Raw genomic sequence first — 15554 nt, 5'->3', positions numbered from 1 at the left:
TTCCATGACACTTCTCTTTTAAATAACCCGGATGTACGCAAGCGCAGTCATTGATGTGTACAAATTTTAACCTTTTGTCAGAAACGAAAGTTTTCTTTACTAAATTCATTTCGTTTTCTCATTCATTTGAATTTCACAATTTTTACGGTCGGCGTACGTGTCGCACCTGCGCATTGAAGTAAAGCAGACAACAATAATATCCGTGTAGGCAAAAAGTCGATAAAAATTATGAATTGCTCGTGACAACCTACTAATCTTACATATGGGACAAAATGTTCAAAAATCTGAAAAAGAGATTAGAGCAAGGAGTCCAAAATACTCCCCTTAGATCAGCAGTTGCTGCAATTTCACAGGTAAAATGTAAAAGAGGACACACCTGTCACCTCATTGATTTGTTTGGATGTCCATTGCATTGAAATTGATAATACATCCTAAGTTCTAGCATAACTAATAATAATCTCCTCCCCCAATGTATTCTCAATACCTATCAGCCATCCCACCCTTCACCTTATGATGATTCCTAATGGATATAGCAATTGTGGTCCTAGAATTAAACATTTAAAAAGGTGACGTTAAATCAGTTTTTAGTCTCAGAGCTTGAAATACCTATATCTGTAGGTCATCATAAAGATGTATAGCCTATGTCTACTACCTTTATTGAAAGTTCAACTGAAAATATTTAAGCGTTAAGTCACAAACAATTATAAAAATAAGTTTATTTACATAAACATTTTGAATTAGTAATTAGTTGTAGATCTACAAGACCTGTTGATCTATTGTTGATGGTCATTCTTCAGTCAGAAACTTATAGGCCAACTTTGTTTTACAACCATTTTGCATTCATCTTTTAATTTGTCATTTCAGAGTAATGAGAAGATAGCAGATATTGGGTCTCCGGTAGCAGAGAGCACACCCATTAAATCTCCAGAGAGGGCCAGCACTCAGGAAGTAGGTGGTGGGGATGGATTAAATGGGGCAGTGGGGAATGCCCAGGCTAATACAACTGGTGAAGTAGCTACAGGACAATTGGTTGATATTCCACTAGAAACACCAAATAGCTCACTCTATGAGGTAAGATTGTTTATAATATAACTGGTTTGGGGCCTAATATATTAGTCACAGAGTCATTGCTTTGAAATTTGAACATTTAGCAATTTGGTCTCCATGATGTGCTGATCTCAAACAGATGTAGTCATAAGAATATTTGCTGTATCAGGTCATTTGAGATCAATTCACTTTCTGAAAAGTAATACAGATTTCATTAAATGAGAAGAATAATTTATGAAAATTTTAGAGTTTAAGTAAATGACCACAGGATATCTTTCTATACTTCAGACCGCTTCAGATTTTAGTTCTGTTAGAGGAGATGAAACACCAACTGGTCCTCGTTCTAGAACATCATCCATCAGTTCTGTTACCAGTGACAGTTCCTTCTTTCAAAATTTCTCCTTTCCTGGCAACCAGCATTATACACTTCCGTCTGATATCGAGAGTGAAGTTGAAGATACATCAGTTAATCTGGAATCTGTGTCAAAAGAAGATTTATATCTGTATATCAAGAAATATGAACGAAGATCAGTCAAATATAAAACCAAGTTTATGGAGCTAATGAATATTTATAAGGAAATGGCACAAGAAAAAGATAAATTTAAGGTATATTACATGCTTAATATTTTGTAGATAAAGATAGATTAAAATTTAATAATTTTACAAAGTTGATTGAAGAAAGGTAAATTTGATACTAATCACTGATATTTGGAACTTTGAAAGCAAGAAAAATAGATTAATGAATTTGAGTCTGCAAAGAGGCTTGTTTTATCCTTAGATTTATGGATTTGACTAAGCAGCACATTATCTAGACCTGCTGTGAAGCTAATGTGTAATGTTTAATTCTTTGTTATTCAGATCACACTTACCCAGTGTCAAGATAAAGCGTTCAGAAGAATTTCAGAATTAAAGGAGCAGATCCAGTTAGATCAGAAAGCTAAACGAGATCTAGAAGAAAATTATCAACTAATGTTGGATGAAAAAGAAGAATTTGTGAAAGTTTTGAATATGCAGGTCTGTATTATTTATGCAAATAGTAAACTTTTATGCTAACTTTTGAGTAACAACATATTGCAACTTTTGTTTGCTTAAATTGTTGGTACACATGTTCTCCCATCTGTACATAACCAGTATGTTTTGATGTCTAAATTTCTGATTAATCTAAAGGGGAACTTTTTGCAATAGTATGAGGTAAAATAAATGTCCAGAATTAGTTGATCAAATCTTTATCAAAGGGTCCAGATCTCCAAACAAATCATTCAGAACCAGTTGTGCAGAATGAAGCAAATGAAAGCAGTTGGTAAGGAATCATGTAGAATTATAATATGAAGATATTATTGATATTTGATGAGAGGTTTTAAGGTTTTTATTATATTCTCAGGTGAAATTATTAAAAGAAGGAAAAGAAATTCCAGATGAACTGCAGGCCAAACTTTCTCCTAAAAAATCTACCAAGACAGAAACACCTCCTGTCAGTGAGGGTAGGAATGAACTGGCTGTGGCAAAGGAAAAGGTAAGATATTGCTAATAAACTAAAATAAATGTAAAGAGGCTTCTTTAATCTGGACACTAATATAATCCATTTTTTTTTGCAATCCCACTAGAATTAAGTGTTTATATGATTTCACTATTGGAAAAGCATGCACACTCTGTGGCACATTGGACATGTTTTTTTCATCCAGAATGCCTGGTCACATTTTTGCATCAATGAATGGGGAATCTTGGTAGATATATATTATTGTATTCTCCATTTATGCATTGATGAAGTCCAGAAAAAGAAAACAACCCCGATTTTTTCTGTAAGATAAGGTGTTGACCTTAAATATTTTATCTTTTTTTGGTAGGTAAAACGTTTAGAAGGATTATTAAATCGGTGTAAAGAAACTATCAAATCAAATAAAGAGAAAAATCTACAGCTTGCTGAGGAAAAAGAGAATTTACAGAGACAACTAGAAGATAGGAATAAAGAAGTGGAGAAATTGAAGGTTTGTTCTTGTTAATCAAAATACAATTCCTGTTAGAAAGTCTTAATTATGGTTTATTTGGTAAATTTACTATACACCAATAGGTCAATGAATCGGCTGGTGTCCCTGAATTTGTTCTGAGCATTTTATTTTGTCAAACATACAATTCTTATTGGTCATTAGACCAAAAATCTGAGTTAGGTTGATATAAACCATGTGGTTTGAACTTGAAAAGTTTTGGAATGATGCATTCTGTTTTTTTGTTTTATTGCAGGGTGCTGGAAACACACCTGATATTTCAAAACTACATAGTCAGATAGAAAAAGCAAAACAAGTGATAGTTCAGTTAGAAACAGATCGAGAGTTAGCTATAGCTGAGGTTAAAAAACAGGTAGGCTCATCTGTTCTAATGACACATCATAGAGATTACAATTAGATGAGTTCAAAATGAATTGAAGGGTAAATAGTAAATTATTCTTCATCACAGTATTTGTCAATTAAGCTATTTATTGTGGATCTTGTTGCTGCTTTATCATGTTACAAAACTTGTCAAGACAAGAAAGTTTCCTTCATTGCACACTGAATTATAAGTTATATAGAAAAGTAGATCTGAAGGTTGACCCGTAATTGGACACTGCATGATGTTGCCATCTTCATTAAATGATTTTTGGGTGTTTTTTTTTTTATCAAGGTTCATGAAGAAATTGAGAAAAAAGACGAAGAAGTAAATGAAATCAGACAACAATTACATCACAATAATGAGGAGTTATCTTCCCTTCAAAATATCAATACTGAGCTAGAGAGCAAGATTGAAAAACTTAAAAAATCAGGTACAGAAGTTTTGTCATATTGTACAGTTGGAAAGAAATAAACATCCATTTTACAAAGTTACCAGTGGTTCTCAAGGATCTTGTCTATCAGCTGATTCTTGGTCAAACCTCTTTCCTGGAATATATTTGGAAGTAAACATAGATTAGAATTTATGACCACCATTTTTTAAAAAAATAATCTCGATTATTATTTAGCTCAAGATCAGCTTGAAAAATCTCGAGAAATAATCAACAGACTAAAAGATGAGAAGAAGAAATTGATGGATGAATTTGAAATTTTAGATCAGTCTATGGATGAGGAAAAATCAAAATTGGTCCAAGAATTATCACGTGGCAAGGCAGCAGCCATAACTCTTATACAGGTATTATAATCTTTTATTGTTGGTGGTTTATTGGTAACACCAAGTTTTGTCATCTATTTCCATCATGAATTATCTAGAATGGGTATTCTATCTATTGACACCTGACTATAGCTGATTATTTAATTTGCTTGCAGTCTTGAACTATAACATTTTATAGATGTTATCTAACCTATTTTTATTTGCCATCACCTTTGGTTCATGGCTTGTGACTATACTATAATGTCACTATAGTGAATACTATCTAGCTTGAATGAGATTTTGATATTAAATAATGATTTTTATTGTCAGGAGGAAGCTGAGAAGAATCTAGAAGAAAAAGTAAAATCAAGTATTGAAGAACGAGACATTTTCTGGAAAAAACAAATTGAAGATTTAGAAAAATCGAAGCAAGAACTTCTCGACAATAAGGTATGATTCGTTAAAACAATTAACACAGGTTTATTCAAGTTTTTTGTATTTTCTTGACAGGTCTATAACCTGAGACTGTGTATCTTGACATTTGAAAATTTCAAAAAAAGAAAGTTAATCCTGGCAAATTTTATCTCATTGCACACTGCATGGTATTGCTGGTCTTCATTAGCCCAATCAGGTTCAGGAAAAGCGGAAGTAATACATTTATTTTCATGTTTGAAATTTAATTCCTCTTATTGTAGGAACAAGAAAAGAAGTTGACAATAAACCAACTTCAAGGCGAAATGCAGCGAAAAATTTCAGAGACATCACAAGATAGTAGACTTGAACTGGAGGAGAGAGAACTACAGAAAATAGCAGCCATTACAGAACTTCAGAAACAGAAAGAACAACTTGGTGCAGAAATAGAGAAATTATTACAGGTAGGTATGGTTTAGGATGGTAATGAAAGTCAGCATCTGCATGTTTGATTCATAGCTCAATTTCAGCTATCTATGATTTATAAGTATTTTGTAGACTTGGTTATCAAAAAACAATCAAATTGTTTAAATTGATGCTGTATGTATCACTTTTTAAAATAAGAATCTACTCAGATTTTGATTACTTTAAGGTAAATAAGATTTGAGTCAAGAGTACTGGTATATTTGTAGTTCTCCTGTACATTAGAAGGTTAACCCTCATTTCTGAACTAGCTGTCATAATTTCAAGTTCTCCTGTTCAGTGACATTACTTTAGCCTGTATGTGGGAAGGTTAACCTCAATGAGCTTGTGTCAAGCCGACATCTTACTTGAATTGATTTTGTTTATAATTGCAGGAGAAAGAGGAATTGTTGGAACGATTAAAGAAAATGGAGGATGAGAAACAGGAAATGGAGACAAAATCAGAAGCAACCATTTCTCAACTAAAAAAGCAGCATTCTGAAACCATTGAGAAATTAAACCAACAGAACACAGAACAGTTCCAAGTCTTTAAATCAGAAATGGAGAAGGCTTATCATGAAAAGTTGGAAGACATTTGCGCCAAACATAAAGCAGATATTGAAGCTATGCGTGACAAATATGAAGAATCACTCCAAGGATCAAATTCAGAGGTTGAGGAGTTCTATAAATCACAAGTTGATTCCGTTAAGAGTAATTTTGAACAGTTGTTATCAGAACGGAAAGCGTACATTGAAGAACTTGACAAACAAATTCAAAATTTGAAAGAAGACGTCAGCAAGAAGGATGAAGAAATCAGACATCTTAAATCCCAGGTGGATGATTTGATGCAAAAGCTGAATGTCCTTCAAGAAGAAAAAGATACTGCAGAAAATAATTTCAAGGAAGTCATTAGTGATTTGGAAACCAAAAATAAAGAATATGATGGTGATATTTCAAAATTGAAAGAGGATCTTGAAAAAGAACAATTACGATCAGAAGATTTGGTTCAAGAAAAAGCGGACATTTCTCAACAGTTGGAAATTGTGAAATCTCAGTGTGAGGAAACACTGAAACAATCCACAGAAGAGTCAGATACCAAGTCTGCTCTTGTTTCTCAACTTGAACGTAAAGATTCACAAATTATTTCCCTCCAAAATCAATTTGAGGCCTTGAAACATGAAAAGTCACAAGTGGAAGAAGAATGTATCCAAAAAATGGAAGCGAGTAAAAATGAATCTGCAATTTCATTGGCTGAAACTGAAGCAGGGATTAATTCAAAATTACAAGATGCTGATGAAAAGATTAAAGAATTCGAAATGAAAATTTCAGAATTGACTGCAAAATTAGAAAAAGAAAAAGGTGAGAAGGACTCTCTTCAAAAGGAGAAAACAGAAATGACCGAGGCATTGAGTCAAAAAGAAAAATATGCAATGTCACTTGAAGAAACCATTAGTTCCTTGGAAACCTGCCAGAAGTCCATTGTCACAGAAAAAACAGATTTGGAGGAAAAACTCAGTAATCTGGAAAAAATCTTGGAAGAGCTGCGGCAAACAAAGACAGAATTGTCCCAAAAATTGATGGAGAGTACAGAAACATTGACGCAGAAGTCATCACAAGAAAAAGAAGAATTTCAAGACAGAATATCTCATATGGAAGCAGAAGTGATAGAAAAGTCAGAAAAGATTGAAGCATTGGAAAAGTCAGTCACCACAAAAGATGATGAGATATTTGCCTTACGAACATCAATCGAAGAAAATTCTGGTTTTATTACCTCCCTTGAAGGAAAGGTGACGCAACTTGAAGATGACTTAAAATACAAGACAGAGGAACTCAAAGACAAGCAGGATAATTTAGATGAAACAGTGGCCAAGTTTGATCAATTACGTGATGCTTCAAGGAACAAAATAAAAGATTTGAAAGAAAAACTTGATGCATTGAAACAGAATCATAAGGAAGAGTTTGAAATAAGACAGAAAGACTGGGAAAACAAGACAGCTACCATCACAAAAGAAAAAGATGAACTTGAAACAACCATAGCAGATGTAAAAAAAGAGCATCAGACGATGTTAGAAAGTTTAGAAAATGGCTTCAAGGAACAATTTCAAGCCAAGCAGGAGAAGTTCAAAGAAAATATGTTGAAATTGAAAGAACGATTTGAAGAAAAAATGAAAGATAAAGATGGAGAATTTGACCAAAAGTTAAAAGAATTGATGGAGCAGAAAGATTTAGGTATTGGAGATATCACCAGTAATATGGAGGCATTGAAAGAACAGCAACTGAGCGAACAGGCAGAGCGACATAAAGTTACCTTGACAGAAACGATAGCAGTTTGGGAAAACAAGCTCAAAGATTGTGAAGAAGAATCTAGAAAGAATTTGGAACAGAAGCAACAAGAATTAGAAGAGTTGACAACAGAATTAGAGCAAAAACATTTGAAAGCTATAGAAGAACTAAGTGAAAAGCAGGTCAATCAACTGACAACATTGAATCAAGAAATAACTGAAATACAGCAAAAATTGGTTGCCATGGAAACAGACGTTTGGAAAAAAAATGATCTTTTGACCAAGAAAGAGGAAGAATTTAGAGAAGTTGGTGAAAAGATTTCTGCTTTGAGCAGAGAACTTGAAGAAGTTACAGCAAAAAACAAAGAATTGGAGTCCATTTTGGAGAGCACAAAGCAGAATTTGGAGAAGACACAAGATGGCGACCAACATAAAGACAATCAAATGAAAGGACTGCAAGATCAAGTCATAGATTTGACTAATCAACTGTCATCTGTACAAGAAAAACATGAACTAGAGATTCAAGAAAAAGATACTAAAATTCAAGAAATCTTTGGCAAAGTAATGGAACTTGAAAATAAGAGCTCTTCAATTGAGGAGTTATTAAAGGCAGTGAATGATAGCAATCGTGAAAAGGATGATGAAATTCAGGAATTAAAAGATGAATGTGCAAATTTTGAAGAAAGAGCCAAGAATTTGGAAATGAGGTTGATTGAAAAGGAAGAAGAATTAAAGAATGTTCTCAATCAACTTGACACAAGCAGAAGTCAGAGAGAGGCTCTTGTTAACCAAATTGAAGAAGAGCAGATGACAATGATGCAGAAAATTCGTGACGATTACGAGTCTCGAATGAGCGAGATGCAATCAAGTGATAATGAACTTCAAACTAAACTCAAGGAATTGAATGACAAGCTTAGTAATGCAGAAGAAAAAATGCAGGATTGTATCCATAGTTACGAGAATCAAATTGAAGATTTCAAAAGCAAGATGGAGAAGCTTGAAACTCAACGTAAGGAAGAAGTGGATCATCTGAACAAGCAAGTAGAAGATTCCAGAAATGAATTATCCAATGCTTCCGATTTGCATCAAAAACTAGTTGAAAAGGATGTCTTTTTGGATGAAACTATGAAAAAGCATTCAGAAGAGCAGAAAAGTCTAGAAGAAACTTGGCAGAATAAACTTCAAGATTTGAAAAAGAAGTATGTCGCAAAATTCAAATCATACCAAGCGGAAGCGGAAGACAAGATACATCAAGAGAGAAATGAAAAAGAGTCTATGTCTCAAGAGTTGACAATGGTTAACACAAAGTTACTGAAACTTGAAGAAACTGAACAACAAGTCAGTAAAGAATTGGCAAATAAACTCCAAGAAAATGAGATCATTGCTAAGGGAAAAGATGATGTCATTACTGAATTACATTCCAAGATGGCCGCAGCTGATCAAGAATCACAAAAGCTCTCTGAGAAGTTAGACCAACTTGAAGCAGCATTGAGTGAAAAAGAGACTACAATTGTGTCACTGCAAAAGAAATGTGAAGAAATGGAAAGATCGTTGGTTGAGGCTTCAGAGGGTAACTCAAGACTCAAGCAAGCTTTGAGTGAAAAAGATTTTGAAATTGTGGAAAAAGTTTCATTGGTTCAAAATAATGCAGAAAATGTCCAGAAATATGAAACACAAGTCAGTGAACTTGAAATGAACTTGAAGGAGGTGAATGGTAAATTAAGTGACAGTGAAAACCAATTACAAAACTCAAATTCCAAAATTTCTGAGCTTGAAATTACTTTGCAAAACTTGAATGAGGAACTAAGAAACTCGAAAAGTGAATTTGAAGTTGAGCGCTCAAAATTAACTGCTTTAGAATCAAATTCGAATTCCAAATTAAGTGAACGCGAAAATGAACTTGAAATCGCTAATTCTAAAGTAAGTGAACTTCAAGACCAGTTTAAGATTTCAAATTCAAAAGTGGAGAGACTTGAAAGTGAACTAAAAAATGTGCAAACCACTTTGGATGAATCATTAAAAAATGAAGCTCATTTGAAAATGCAATTATCCGAAGCTCAAAGTGAATCTGAGAAATCATTATCAGAATTAACTCTAAAACTAGAGAGTGAAAACAATAGTAAACTTGCAGAATACAAGAAAAAGGCAGAGCAATACATATCACAAATTAAAAAGCAACTTCAAGGAGATACTGAGTCCATTTTAGTTGAACAAAAAGAACAAATACGTGACTTTGAGGAAAAAGTGAATCAAAAAGACAACAGAATTGTGGAACTTGAAACACAAATTGATGTTTTATCTTCAGAAAAAACGGAATTAGAAAAAATATTAGAAAACCAAAAACTAGACTTTGATTCTCAAATTTCTGAATTTCATTCCAAAGACACTGATTGGAAAGAATTTCACGAAAAAATTCAAAATTTTGAAATTGTGATCAATGAAAAAGACTTGAAATATGAAAAATTGGAAACGGAACGTAATTCGTTATTAGAAAAAATAAACATTTTAGAATCAAACTTGGATGATTTAAAACAGAAATTCGCTGAAACTTCGACTGTTTTGGAGTCTGAAAGGCGGGAATTCCAAGGTTTAAAATCAGATAAAGATGATGAGTATGAATTATTAACTCGAGAAAATAAACTAAACCTAGAAAAACTCACAAAAGATCATGAAAAATTAGTGGAAGATTTAAAAGTGGATCATGATTCAAAGATTAAACAGTTAGTTCGGGAGATGAATTTGTCATTGGCTGAAAAAGAAAAACAGTTTGAAGACACTATTACTGAGGCTATGGGTAAGTGAATGTGTTTATCAGTGCAGGCTAATACTGGTTGATAACCCCAGCTGTTTGTATCACCTTTCAAAATGGAAATCTGGAATTTAACATCATATAAAGCTGGATTCCAGGATTAAATTCTTTATTTAATATTCTTGAGATCCCAACAAAAAATGAACCTGCGACCATTATTTTTGACTCTACCATGAGTTACTGCCCTTGTTCTTTCATCTTGATATATTTTTCTCATCTGCCAGGTAAAAGTGGTAGAGATGAAGATCGACTGTTCCAGGAACATAAACAACAGGTTGATGAGCTGTATAAGGAATTACATGAAAAAGATAGGAGGTTAGAGGAAATTCATGAAGAACATCATCACAATATGCAGGTAGGTGTGGGATCAAATTGCTAAAAATGACTGTGGTAAGCTCAAACTTTGTTTTAATAGTTTTCAATTCCTGAAGAGCCTCATTGAAATTAAGAGTTAGATGATAAATGCGAGTCTATGAGGGGTGACTTGCAAAATCAAAATGCTGTGGAATTATTTAGTATTTGTTGTTAAAAGACATATCTTAAAATCCAGATAATTGTGGCAAGTGTAGAGACAGAAAGTAATAACTATCCAGAAACTGTTACTTTCAACTTCCAAGTGGTAATAAAAACTGTTTACATTGGTCTTATTGACTGTTTATTTACAGTTACAACCTAATTATAAATGTAAGTATTTGTCATATGACATAAATGATGTAATAGGTTTAGATTTTATGTTACAACTTAATAATTACATAAATGTAGGAAAAAGATAAGGTCCATCAAGCGGAATTGGTGAATTTACAAGATCAGGTAGCCAAACAGAAACAACGTCATCAAATAGAACTGTATGATTTGGAAGAAAAATTGAAAAAACAGCATCAGAATATTCTACAGTCGAGAGAAACCTTACACAAAGAAGAAGTTTCGGCGCTGACTCAGGAATGGAACCAAGAAAGAAAGGTAAATAGATCAGAGATAGATTTGATTGTGAGTAGTTTTAGTTGCTATGGTTATACAATGGCTGATAGTGTCATCATTATTATTGTGACTCTTCTGCTTATATGATCATAGAAGCTTCAAACATAGTTTATTATAAGCTTCATACTTTACTAGAAAGATTCCTTGAACCAGCTGGTGAAGGTTTCATCGACTAACTTGTCTAGAAATAAATTTGGATAATATTATTGCAGTACCCTGTATAGCTTTATTTTTTGCAAAGTAGAAGAGTGCACAATGAGTTTCATTGCTAATAGCTATGTACACTATATGGTTTGCCAGTTAAAATATAAAAACATTAGGATATTGCTGCTGCCCTGCTGTATTTGTTCAAATTTGAAAATTTTACATTTGTTGTAAATGTCACAAATGTACAAAAGTCTCACAAATACAAAACTTTCATAAATACAAAATTTCACAAAATGTAAAATATTTCACAAAAGTAAAAAAAATTCACAAAAGTAAAAAAAATTCACAAATGTAAAAAAAATTCACAAATGTAAAAAATTCACAAATTGATTGTAGCTATTAATGTTTGTAAATAGTTTGTTGTTGTTTTTTGTATTATTTTGTATATATTTGTGTTGTTATTTTATTGTTTTTAGTCGACTGAGCAGCTTTCACATGTACAGTTTGATCCCCTTGTACAGTCACCAGCAGAAGAGGTACACATTTTACCATCTCATTATAAAATCTTTCTTAAATTTTTAGACTCTATATTTTTTTTCACCCATTAGACAACCTTTATCAATTTTGAATTGCAATGGAAAGAAACTTTTAAATTAGAACTTTCATCTGGAATTTTTCTAGATTTACATTTTTCTCTGTAAACCATATTTTTTAACTTTTTCTAGAATTTTGATATCTATATTGCCCACTAGATAACAGTTTTTTTCTGTATATTTCCCCCTCCAAAAATTTTTTAAATTTGTTTGTTATTCTTAAGACAAATTTTTCTCTTTTTTGTACAATTTTCACAATTCTTTGTCTTTTTCATAGTTTTCACAAATTTTCTTTGATCTAATTTTTCCTGAAATTTGATTTAAAAAAATATATTGTTTTGTCTGCAGAGTTTTACACAACTTCAACAGATATTCCTTGAAAATCATCAAACTCAACAATCAGGCTATGAAAATGTTTGCATGTGTTTTGAATGTTGTAAACTATGCATGAGCTTTCATCAGTAAATATCATTGGATATTGGAACATGATTTTTTTTTTCAACCCAGGATGCGATTAAGAGGTTATGACATTAACGATCTATACTGTCTAATGGGACAATAAAGCCAGCCTCTGTATGCTGTGCACATTAAAAAGCCCTACACAGTTGAAAATTAAAAAGAGCAGGCTAAGTTTGCTTTCATTGCACATTGTAATCTCAATATTCATATTAAGGATAATCATAGATTTATGATGACATACAAATTTGAATACAGGTAATGGTTCAAGAAACACAGAAGACATTAACAGCATTACAGAACCAGACGACACCTGGTGGGCAGTCACGATTACAACAGGAAGTGATTGATCTTACACGGAAATTAGAGGAAGTTCAAACAAAACATCAGTAAGTCTTCTAAATTGCTTTACCAGAGGATAAAGCTCAATTCCAACTATAACCAGCAGTTGGCAATTTTTTGATTTATCACCTTCAGAAAGTGCCAATATCATTCACTCTTGTTGTTTCCTTAAATAGTGTCATTTCTTATATTTCAGATTAGAAATGGCTGAATTACAAACACAACTCCAGATGTCAGATTCAAATCTACCCACACCACTGTCAGCTAAACCAATCAAACATCAGATAGACATTACAGATCCAAATGCTGCAGAGGAAGTTCAAAATCTTGAATTCCATAATTTAGATTTACAGGTATGTGATAAGGCATCAAACATGGAGGTTGAAAGCTTGACACCAAAATCATTGGTCTAGCCATGTTATTAATAGATTCTAAAGCCCTGGCAGAGTCATTACCAGAACTAAGTTTGAAAATTGATAGACAAATGGCTACAATACCTACCACAAATTTGTACTTGACCCTAAATTAAAGTTAGTGATTGTATTTTGATATTTTCTAGGCTCATGTTTGTCAGATAAATGGTGAATTAACTCAGATGAAACAGAGAGAAACAGATCTTCAAAATAAGGTTAGTTTTGATAGGGATATTGTTGATTTAGCTATATTTCACCTATTCAGATCCCTTTTCAGAATTGAAAACTGATATTGAGTTCACCTTTAATTAAAGTATTTAGTATATAAATTGTTGTCACTGGAAGACTGCTATAAACATTCTCAAATACAAAACTTATATTAATTATCTATAAACATCCATATTTTACAGGCTCTTAAGAATCATTCTTAAATCACTCCCTAAGCAAATGTGACTCACCCCTTTATTTTCCGAGTCTTTTTGCTTTCCTGAGCCCAATCATGTCAATTGAAGCAGGACTAAATATTTCCTTAAAACTTAAATCAGATACAGCAAAGTATATTACTATTTTATTTTATTTATTTGTGTATTTATTTAAGATAAGTATGTTAGAGAATAGAATAAAATATGGTGATACACCAACTTCTCCTGCCAGTCCTAGTCATCATTCTATACATGATAGTTCTTTGATGAGTGAACCAACTGAAATTGAGGTAAGAAGGGTTGTCTTGTAATTACTAGTAATACCTATTTGCAAGTCCTATGATTGAAATCTAATTTGTCAAAAAATTTGAATATTTTTGATAGTGATGTCCTAATCAGTTTTTCTGGATTATGAGAAACCACACAGTTTAATAGTGTAAATAAAAGATATAAATGTCCCACATACAAACACTAGAAAGTGAAATACCATGATGTTGCCAACTTTTTTCCTAAAACTTTACTTAATAATAAGTAAATCTAATATAATCTATCTGTTTCAGTATTTACGGAATATTCTCTATGAATATATGATGGGAAAAGAAACCAAGGTAATATCATCTTTTTTATTTCTCTTGCATCTGCCATTCATGTCTGATGGAACTTTGAAAATGTTTGATTTTCATTCCCATTTACAGCTGTGTGGACTGGAATAATGAGGAAAAATGGCCAAAACTTCTGATTTCCATTTATTATATTTCAGACTCTTGCCAAAGTTATTTCAACTGTAGTTAATTTTGACGATGAACAAAAAAGAAATATTTTAGCGCGAGAAGATGCCAAGGTAAGTTTTGATGTGTTTTTTAGTTTTGTGTAAGGGATAAGAAGGAACTGTTTTTCCACACTAAATGTGCACTGTTTATGTTTAAATGACAGTATTGTTGATATTGGCCACAATTAGAATAAGAATTGCTTCAGATCATGAATGGTAAGTATAGTAAACCCCAGAATAAATTGAGAAAAACATTTCTCAGGATGTGCATTGTAATCAGTAAAAAAATTGTTTTCCATTTATCCAGATTCAGAAAAAATAAACGGTAAATTTTGGTGACAGTGCAGATTTTATGTTTTATGTTGTATATTTCTTTAGTCAATCAAACCAGCAACCAATCCAATGTGTCTACATTCTTATCCACCAATAGAATAACAGAATTCGGACACTGGTTTGTTATAAACTAGTTTTGGTTGAGGTTCCAATGTTATTTTTTAGTTTGGTACTTTAAAACTCTGGGTCACTGAATTGTATTCTATGTCAGTATAATCAAGTAAAGATATTTGTGTACATCCCTAGTGGTATTAAACATAACTTACACAAACAAACAATCTACCATATAGTAGTTAGAATAAATACTACTTCATTTGATATTTTGATAGTAAAGATGTAAATTTAACTTTAAGGGACAGGTTAACTATCCATTTGACCAATCTTCCTCAGTCTCAGAAACGGGGATTTTAGCTAACAAATCATTTTTAATGTTCACAGTTCACCATCTAAAAATGAGCTTTTAAATCTGTGTGTGTGTCCGCTTTGAAAGTTAAATTGACGACTCGCCATATATGGAAAGACATACATTTCTAGCACTCCTGAAGACTATTTACATATATTCAAAACCCAAATCAACCCTCCAAAATGGCAAACCCGTCCCTTTAAAATTGATCTTGAAGATTTGACCAATCAGATTACTGATATACAATCAAAATCATCACAAATTAACTGTTATAAAATAAATTCTTTACTACTTAAACTATGTTAAGATAAGTTGATTGTTTGTGTTCATGTTTTGAATCATCCCATGACATGAAAAAAAAAATTTTTGCTTGACTATAAAAGTATAGCATTCTATGCTTGATTTAAAGGTTTCTAAAAATGTCTTGTTTTATTTTTGGGAAATTACATTAAAGTCATTCTATCATTTAGTTTTGCTCTGACAAGTTATGTATCACAATTTGTAAATTGTTTTCTAGACTTTTTTTTAGAGAGTCTTAGGTTCAAATATGCTCGATTGGAGAGTTGTGAACAA

At 32.3% G+C, this 15554-nt stretch overlaps 1 protein-coding gene across 1 annotated transcript; it reads left to right on the top strand.

The window, feature by feature from the left end:
• Positions 1–13967: 13967 nt before the first annotated feature.
• Positions 13968–14350, top strand: LOTGIDRAFT_138720 (hypothetical protein; the record flags this gene model as incomplete). Its single annotated transcript, XM_009048812.1, has 2 exons — positions 13968–14084; positions 14237–14350. 2 exons carry the CDS (start codon positions 13968–13970, stop codon positions 14348–14350), a joined length of 231 nt encoding a protein of 76 aa, XP_009047060.1.
• Between the last annotated feature and the right edge of the window lie 1204 nt (positions 14351–15554).

This window comes from Lottia gigantea, assembly GCF_000327385.1.
Source record: "Lottia gigantea unplaced genomic scaffold LOTGIsca_129, whole genome shotgun sequence".
In the NCBI taxonomy this organism is placed as follows: Eukaryota; Metazoa; Mollusca; class Gastropoda; family Lottiidae; genus Lottia; species Lottia gigantea.
The sequence above is the reverse complement of the archived record's forward strand: the minus strand, read 5'-3'. Positions and strand labels throughout refer to the sequence as shown.